Raw genomic sequence first — 9,633 nt, 5'->3', positions numbered from 1 at the left:
TATATAACAATGAGCGGGTGTGGCTTTGATGAAATGTTGGTTCGGGTGGATTGCGGGTGGATGACGACTTTAGTGATGCGGTTGCAGATGATATAATTGTCTATCCGCGCATCTCTAGTGTGTACTTATGTGCATATGATTTCTCAGTTTTTTATTTTCAATAATTTAGCAAAATAAAATAAAAAACATTGTCCTAATGGGGTATTGCCTGTAGAATTTTGAGAACAACAATGAATGTATTTCATTTTTGAATAAGGCTTTGACATAACATAATGTGGAAAAAGTGAAAAGCTTTGAATACTTTCCAGATGTACTTTATTTTAAAAGGCAAAGACAGATATAGACAGCTGGATGAGTGAACGTGAGCAGAGAAAAAGGAGACCGACACACAGAAGCTTTATGCTCATACTTATTTTAATGTATCACAATGAGCAAGAAACATACTTGATGAAATATTTTCAAAGGAGTATATTCAATTACCATCTACAATCAACTTAACTAGGACAACAAGGTTTTGTGACAAAAGTTTCTTTAAAAGTCTGAAGTTCCATGTGTGTAGTGTGTGTATGTTAATTTCCATGTCATTTGGTACAGTCTGGAAAGCTTCATCATATAATTACAGTAACAAAAAAGCTAACAAGACTACAGTATAGAAAAGACATCAAGAACAACATTTTTGGTTTAACTTGCTCTTTTTTGTACATTGCAAGGCTGTTTTTTCTACCCTCAGCTGGGCTGCCTGGAGCCACAGAGCCATGCTTATGAGGCTCAAACGAGGAGTCATTGAAGGAAACCAACGAAAAAGTTGAAAAGGTTGTTTTTTTTTTTTTTAAAAACAAACAAACATTGTGGCACCAGAAGTCACAAAAGAAACAGTTCGCTCCAAGTAACAGTTCATCTTTGAAGTTGGAGCAAATGGTTGTTTGGTTGTTAGTTTGGTTGTTGATTTTGGTTAATATGCTTTTCTTTAAGTGTACAACTGCCTCTTGTTTTCTTAAAAAAAACAGGACTGTTCAGTAAGAGGGGCAAGCTGCCGCACAACTTGCTTGTCAACCCATGACAAGCGGAGGAAAGAGGAGACAGGTAGCAACGTCAAGGAGGCGGAAAGTAGAGGCAAGCAAGCGTCCATCCTGTCCTGAAAGTCGGGGAAGGTCCCTAAGAAGAGCGGAGGCAAAGAAAGGAGGAAAGAGGCGGCTGCAGCCACCCCAGTTTCAGTCCTCTGTCACACGTGTCCCTTGGTTCCAGAGTCCATTGGGAGTCGTCACTCATCAAATAAGGAGGTGGTTTTTAAAGCTGTTTCCGAGGCTCCCATGCCCAGTTTTGCTGTGCCCACAGCCTCTTGTGTCCTCCCCACAAAGTTTTTGTCTATTCTTTTCAGTTCGTCTTCATCTCAGAAATAAACTAAATAAAAGTTGTGGCTTGTTTTAAATATATTTTTTTATCTGTATACAGGTACACACGCCTTTTCACAGTGGGCAAAGATGACCTCGACAGCAAAAACCTTTTCATGTCAATCCCAAAAGTAGCACTGTGGAAAATCCACAGAAGTGTTGCAATAAAATATACAATTAATTTTAGGGGCACAGGTTTCTTTTTTTTCTTTTTTTTTTGAACTGCATAAAGCTTTGGCCACATTCAAAGTAAAAGCTGTTCAGTGCTTTGCAATCAGGATCACTTACGATCATTTCATTTTCTAGTTTACTTTGTCAGTTTGGGTGTGTAACACAAAAGACACAATGAGGGAAAGAATGGATTGGCTCTTAACACACACACACACACACACACACACACACACACACACACACACACACACACACACACACACACACACACACACACACACACACACATCTAGGCCATGCTGGCTCAGTCAAAATGATTATACTTTTGGAATAAAAAAATAAGAATAAAAAAAACTCCACAAAGTGGCCAGGACATATTGTGTTTCCTAATTTCTTTAAAATTGAAGCTAATGTTAATTTATGATTGAAATAATATATAGTAACAAAGAATAGATAAGAAAAAGAAAATACATGTCTGACGTATTAACATTTAAAATACATTTGGGGGGAGGGGGGATATAATTTAAAATATATAAAAAAAAGGTACACACAATTTAATCAAATTGAACTTTGGACACGTGGCAAGCTTGCAGGCTCCATGTGATGATTTTAACAGCATGCTATGGTATCAACACCATTAAAGATTACTTGGGGGTTATTTGTATATACTATATATAAATTGGCTATACAATATTGGTCAAAAAAAGATTTTTCTTTTTTCCACAAATTTAAATAAGTCTTGGTTTTGGTTGAAAAAATATACATTTTGTCATCAGTGAGAGGGAGGGGGTACCTATATGCACATCCTTTTGCATTGCAATAAGATGAAGTGGGTGAGTTCTTTGGGACATGAACGCCTCCTAACCCTTTGAACATTGAAGGACATCTCCAAAAATCCTCCTGTTGACCAGAAATTATGCTTTGGAATGAAGATGCCCCTCCGGACCTGTAATCTATGTGTAAAAGTGGCACCCTGCTTACACATTGGACACGTCAATCTCACCACAGTTTAAAAGCTATCATTCTCCCCTGAAACTATAGCTGTATGTTGACTGGCAAACATATGACTAAAAGCTAGGAGACACATCAGTACCAGATGTATTATACACACTTTTTGGTAACCACCATGACTCGCTTAAACAAGTGAGCAACAACCTCAAATGGATGGAGCGGACCTTTGGAGATCACTTTGTTCGGTAAAAATGTACACAAACAGTTGACAGTCACATGACAAATGGAGTGAAAATCGATTTTGACTGTTAAAATAATTGAAATGACAAAAGTTCAGTCCTTACTCGTCAAGAAAGAAAACTCCATCGCGGTATTAGGAATGCACTGTTCTTTACACACGTCATCATTGGCTTGAAACATTGGTCTGTTCAAAAAGAAAATCAGCAAAATGTCCTTTGGAACAAACATATTCACAGTCTTCAAAGTTCCGTTTTTGCAACAAGAAACCAAAAAAGGTGTTGCAGAGGCAAGAAATTGGTTTATTGTTTGTGTTTCATTAAAGCTTAGCAAAAAGCAAAATAAGCATGCATCTATGTACTTTTTGTCTTCGACTTCTTTCAAAATTCTACATTAGCAGCAAAAGGTATGTCACTGACGACCAGGCCTTACACATGATCTTAAAAAATGGACATTTGAGCGTGACGAACGTCAAAAAAAGTTCATAACTCTATTTTACAAACTGCAATGGCTCTGTAACGGTGCTACTCCACAATGCAAGGACAAGGGCCCTTTTTGGTATTTGGTATTTACGTAAAAAAGCCACCTGTTTGCTTGCAAACAAGCAAAAACGGCAACTCTGATGCGCACTCCTTTATCTTTTTCTCTCCTTTAAAAACAGCCACAAATTATCAAGTATAAAGAAGCCTCTTTTCTCATCTTTATGCACCAATGGTGAAAGTGTTCAGTCTTTGGATTTTCTTTTTGTCTTAAAGCGTGAGAATTATTATTATTTTTCTTTTTTTCATGGTCATGTATGACAACAAGTAAAAAGTGAAGACCTGCATTGTCGTGTACATATCTACAAAGACAGAACAGCGGCGAGAAATAAGTGCGAAGAGAAGAACAAGTCAAGTGGGAAATAAGAGTCAGACAGTTATAAGTGCACAAAGGTAACAACAAATTAAATAAAATGTTCAATAGTTCACCCACAACACCTGCTTTCTGCCAGTTGATGGAGTACCTAATGGCCCATACATTTTAAATTATCAGGAGGGAAATCTGGGTGAATATCTCCCAACAAGGTTGAGAAGAAGACAGCTTGAATCCTTGACCTGCCCGTTATCATCATCATCATCATCATCTAATCTATCGGAATGACCAAGACCACATCAAATGAAGCGTTTTAAAGTTGGACAATACAAAAGCTAAATGTACACGTACTGCTTCAATTCATTTCCAATGCAACAATCTACATAACACCAAAAATGTTCAGAACTATTATAAATACAGAGAGTTGGTATTTTTCATTTTTGATCCTAGTCATCAAAACTCAATTTGGCCCATTCGCATGTCTGCAATGCTCTCTTTGTCTCGGTATTAACAATGAACAACAATTCTCCTCCATTTCATTCATCCTTTTTCAAGAGTTAAACTCAGCCAATTAACTGCCATTGTAATGCCCAGAAAAACGCCAAATCAATTTTCACTCTAATTAAAATAAGTAAATGAAGACATGAAGAAACAGAAAGTGTAAAACATGGATTTGTGTAATAGAACAAAACATTTGTGATCCGTTGACCTGAGAATAAAATAGACAATACATTATTTTACTTTTGCAAGCCATTGGTATCTGAATGCTTAAATAGCAAGAACGTGGACCAGACCATTCTCCTATACAGCACATACCGGCTTTTTCTGAGCGCACTATTACATTAGGAAACCATTAAGAAACATCTGATTTTTTTCTTGGGCCATTTGTCAGTCTTCGTCTGCATCATTTTTTTCTCCTCCCATATATATGCATGTGTTTCAGTTGAGCAAAAGGAAACAAAATGAAAACCAGCATGTTGATATGGGAAAATGATCCACTAACATTGAAATTTTTGGTTACAAGCTTTGGAATTGCAGTAAGTCTTTACATCTTTTTCTGAAATTGGTTTGTATACCTTTACTGTATTTAACATTGCTGCTTTTTATGTTTTTTTCCATTTGTGTTTTTTTTTTTCTTTTTGTGTTTTTTAAACATTGTCCATCACCGAAAGCTCTTTTACAATCTGATGGAGTCTGTTTCTACGCTAGTGAGATTACTACCACAAGAACTACTGTCTTTGACGAAGCCAGGTTGTTGCGGTTCGTCCGCCGTCCTGCCCAGCCTGTCTGTTGACTTCTGACTGCTGTCAGAGTCAGACTCGTCAGTAAAGACGTCTGTTGGTATCGAGGTCTGAACTCCTGAGGTGCTCAATGAACTTGAGGTAACCGTTGAGGGTGAGGACACTGGAGGAAACAAGGAGGAAGCAGTTGAGAGACTGGCATTGGGCTTCCCTACTAAAGCTCTGGAGAAAGGGGCCTGGGGCCAGGGTTTGCCGGCAGCTGTGGTGTTGAGCTGGGTACTGGAGGAGGAGGAAGAGCAAAGGGTGGCGGACACGGCAGATGATGGCATGGTAGCTGATGTCGTTGGCGGCGGAGTGGGGCTGCTGATGGGATGAGTGGCAGACTGCGAGGTAGATGTGGTGTTAGGATTGGGGAAGCAGGCTGAAGAGTGAGGTAATAAACTAGTAGCGTGCTCTTTGGCATTTCTGGATGATCGCTTGATTGTTCTGTGTTTGTGCAAAGCTGATTCCAAGTGTTGACTGAGTGCTTTTTCCCCATCCAACGTAGTGTCGCAGGCCAGGCAGTCGTAGAGACTTCCAGCCCCTGCACCTACGCCACTGGGGACACGCAGCAACATCTCTTGCAGGTTTGCCACAGACTGACCAAAAAAACAGTTGGACTTAAGGTGGGTAATAGCCGCTTCTTCCTTGGTGAAAACTGCTTGACACTTGCGGCATGCCAGTTTATACTGTGCCTTGGGGACAATGAATTTGTCCAGATGGGGATCCGCAGCTTTTCCATCCACCTCGTTCAGCGCAGTGTGTATTTTATTAGGAGTGGAAGATGTGGAAAGGGTGGTGGGGGATGCACTACGGGGGTTGCCCTTTTGCTCCTCTGTTTTAACTGGATCTTTGGCAGACTCCTTCCGATTCCCCAAGGATTTAGAGGGGGCTTGATTTTGGCTTGCCTTGGGTTGCTGGATCTGCTGAAGCTGCTGCTGCTGCTGCTGTAGCGCTTCTTGCAAGCTCTGCTGATATTGCTGGTAATGCTGCAGCAGAGACCCTGGAGAAAGGCCCATAAGAGCTTGTGACAAGGCAGGATTGTAAGGGAAGAGACTTTCCATACCGTACATAGGTTGCAGGTAACCCCCTTGGAGAGCACCTGGGATCTGAGGAGTGTAGTATGGGGAAAAGCCAGGCATGAAGTAGGGCAGAAACTGGTTCGTGAGAAGGGCAGTAGGGTCTGAAGCCAAGGCAGCCTGTAGGGCCTGAAGCTGGGCAGGGTCCACCACATACTCCATACCAGGGGTTGGCATAGAGGTGGCTGGAACAGCAGGGTCTGGTTTTTCTTTCTTGGCACTGGCAGCAGAAGTAGAAGGGGCAGGGGTGCCTCCAGTTGATGATGGAGTTGAGGGCTTCTCCGTCTTTTCCTTTGGCTTTTCCTTGTCTCTAAACCTCTCACCTTCACGCTCTTTAGGGTGTTCGGGACGGGAGATGGAGTGGCTGGTTGAAGAAGTGGAGTTGGATATTGAGGTGGGGCTTGAGCGGGAAACAGAAGTGCTGGTCTGTGCTGGGCTGGATGTGGACAGGGACGATGAGGAAGGCGGCTTGTTAGGCAATCCAGACGTGGGGAGGCTTGGCGAGGGAACACCGGCACCAGGCATGTTCAGCAGGTTTGAAGGTTTTGGTGGAGTTAAAGCTGAAATTTTGGAAAGCACAACAAACACAACAATAGTAAGGGAGATTGTTAGGACATTTTCAAGCAATAGACTGCATTGAGGTCTTTCACGGGGAGTCCTGGGACTGCTGCGGGAATGTGACATTTTTGGCTGATTAAACTTTTTAAAATATTATTTTTTCATATTCCTCTTGAATTTTATTTCAAACATGTAAATGTATTTAAATACACATCAAATATAATTGAACTGTCGTGAACGGATAAATATTAGCTCGAACTAGTTGCAGCGCAAGCGGCGGAAGGTTACAGCCTGTGTGTGAGTCAGCTTGCTCATAGGTTTGAATCAGATATCTCACACATTTTTACACTGAAGAAGAGTACAGTAATGCCTTTTTTTAGTTGACATTACAGACTTCATTATGTCTACCTTGCAGCAGTGTGGCATGGAAATTAAAACAAATATCAGAAAAAGCTCAGAGAGGATAGAACCCATCCATTCATCCATTTTCTATCGCTTGTCCCTTTTGGGGTTGCGGGGGGACGCTGGAGCCTATCTCAGTTGCATTCGGGCGGAAAGCGGGGTCACCACCTCATCGGAGGGTCAACACAGATAGACAGACTACCCAATATATTAATTTGTTACATACGTCTTGATTAGGACCGCTGCTATCTAATATTTTAGTAATGGAGTAATCATTATTTTGTGCGATTATTCGAGTAATCGGATAAAAAACACTTCAAAACCTTAACCTCTTAAGGCCCAAGCTGTTTGTTTACATGCTTTTTTTATTTCTCTTTGCTATTTGGGCTTATTGGACCCTAAGTAGAATAAAAACAAAAAATATTTTGTTATGATGTACTTAGTCCATAAGTACACAACTGTGTACTTCATGTGTAGCGACATACAATTTTTTTTTTTTCCAAATTCAATTGTATGTTATACTCTTCTGACACCACCAGCGAGCAGTATAAGTGTCCATATGCCGGTATAAGACCCCAATTCAGTAGTGTACACAGTTTTGGAAATAAGAGCTAAAAGGTACTGTCCACGCATGTGGCCAACTAAGGCCTTTAGATTAATGCACATTTTTGGCAAAATAGTCAAAATAACTATTTTTGTTCTTGATATTACCTTCATTATTTCTAACAGATGCATATCATCAACTTTTAAATCACACGTTTAACATATGTGCATCATAAAGCTATAAAAAAAAATTTGAACTCTCCATTGTTCGCCGTCACACAGATCACAGCACCTACATACCACTGCTCTCATGTGCATTCTATGGCAGAGACTGTGCAGAATCTACTGAATGTCTGTGAATTTAAAGTTCCGTGCACTTCATGCAGTCCGGATTTTATCAATTTGTATTAGTTAAATCATCCATCCATTTCTACCGCTTGTCACTTTCGAGGCCGTGGGGGTGCTGGAGCCTATCTCAGCTGCATTTGGGCGGAAAGCATAGTACACCCTGGCCAAAAAAACTGACAAACAAAAAGCAAAACAAAACAAACAAACAAAAAAGCTCATTAAATCAATTGAACCTTTTTCTAATTTCGTTAATCTGAACAATCGCAATCGACCCTCATTAAAACTAAAGAGTATTAATGTTCATAACATTGAAATAATACTGATATTTTAGTGAGGAAGTATAAATATATCAATGAGTGTTATCCTAAATATGCAACGTGTGAAATGTTTTCTAAAAGAGAAATTGCACTTTGTTGGGAGTGTTGCCTTTAATTCACTATCCTTATGAAAGACAAACACACATTTGTTTTTAATGCATGTAATGCATCATCTTACAATACAGTCAATGGGAGCCATGATGTCATGACGTCTATCCATCCATCCAATAGCTTGTCACCTTCGGGGTCACAGGGTGCTGGTGCCTATCCCAGCTGCACTCGGGCAAAAGGCGGGGTACACCCTGGACAAGTCACCACCTCATCGCAGGGCAAATACAGATAGACAGACAACATTCACACTCACATTCACACACTAGGGCCAATTTAGTGTTGCCAATTAACCTATCCCCAGGTGCATGTCTTTGGAGGTGGGAGAAAGCCGGAGTACTTGGAGGGAACCCACGCATTCACAGGGAGAACATGCAAACTCCACACAGAAAGATCCCAATGGAAATGAACCCAGGACATTTTCGCTGTGAGGTACGAGGGCTGAACACTGATCCACCGTGCTGTGTCATTGCGTCTATTCAGACCATAAAACCCAATAAAAAAACATCCATTAAGCGCCAACATTACTCATTTTACATTTCGTGACCTGAATATTAACCAAATATTACCAATATTGTTATTATAAGCGCTAACGCAGACAAACTTTTTAGTGGCGCAGCTTGTTGCTGCTGTATTGACATCATGAGACGCTGCTAACCCGCTTCACCTCTGAGCTGGTGAAAGTTAATTACAGATTATAAATTATATGCCGGCTGCAGAAACATTTTTAAGGGGTGGCATCAAATTCTTTCCAAAAATGGATTCCTGCCACCATAGCGCGCACACTTGTAAAAGCTTTAAAACTGGCCTTTGTCCATCCACAAATGACTACTTATGATTGTGGTAATCATGAGGATATGTGTGTAAAATTATTTAGGCCTGTATCGTGTCGGAAAAATGAAAAAGTTGGCCATTTCTATGGTTCAAAGTGTAAAGGACTGTTGTAGATCCAATGTTGATGTGCTGAAACCTTTTTCTTTTTGAGAAGCTACAATATTAAATGTTATTTTGTGTAAGCACATAATACATATTAACAAAGTGTTCAGATGTATTCATTAAATAAATGTATTCTTGGTTGCCAAAAAGTGATGCAAAGTAATATTTTGATATTGATGCATCTCATCTGTGCATACATTACTGGAATACCCTTAGCAGATGTACAGATGACATGTGTCAAGATAAAAATATAATTTTGAATGACTAAGATGCCATTTGGGGTTGATTTGAGTTTTTTAAAGGGAAATTCAACATGTAAACATTACAGTACTGTAGGTGCTTTATTATCATATATGTAACACTTTCATGGGTATAAAACACGTAAACAGTACTGTAGGTACTGTTGACCTAACTTATCAAATATGTGCTTCATATGCACTTCATTATCATATATGTAACT

At 40.0% G+C, this 9,633-nt stretch overlaps 1 protein-coding gene across 4 annotated transcripts in view; it reads right to left on the bottom strand.

Moving 5' to 3' along the window:
* Positions 1–396: 396 nt before the first annotated feature.
* The window catches only part of zfhx3b (zinc finger homeobox 3b), a 276,143-nt gene continuing 266,906 nt past the window's right edge, over positions 397–9,633 (bottom strand). For all 4 annotated transcript variants that reach the window (XM_061882427.1, XM_061882452.1, XM_061882444.1 and 1 more), the window contains exon 11: positions 397–6,521. In XM_061882427.1, the coding sequence (XP_061738411.1) occupies positions 4,780–6,521 (1,742 nt within the window). In that variant the 3' untranslated portion in view covers positions 397–4,779. The remainder of the gene's footprint in view (positions 6,522–9,633) is intronic.

This window comes from Nerophis ophidion, linkage group LG02 (assembly GCF_033978795.1).
Source record: "Nerophis ophidion isolate RoL-2023_Sa linkage group LG02, RoL_Noph_v1.0, whole genome shotgun sequence".
In the NCBI taxonomy this organism is placed as follows: Eukaryota; Metazoa; Chordata; class Actinopteri; order Syngnathiformes; family Syngnathidae; genus Nerophis; species Nerophis ophidion.
The sequence above is the reverse complement of the archived record's forward strand: the minus strand, read 5'-3'. Positions and strand labels throughout refer to the sequence as shown.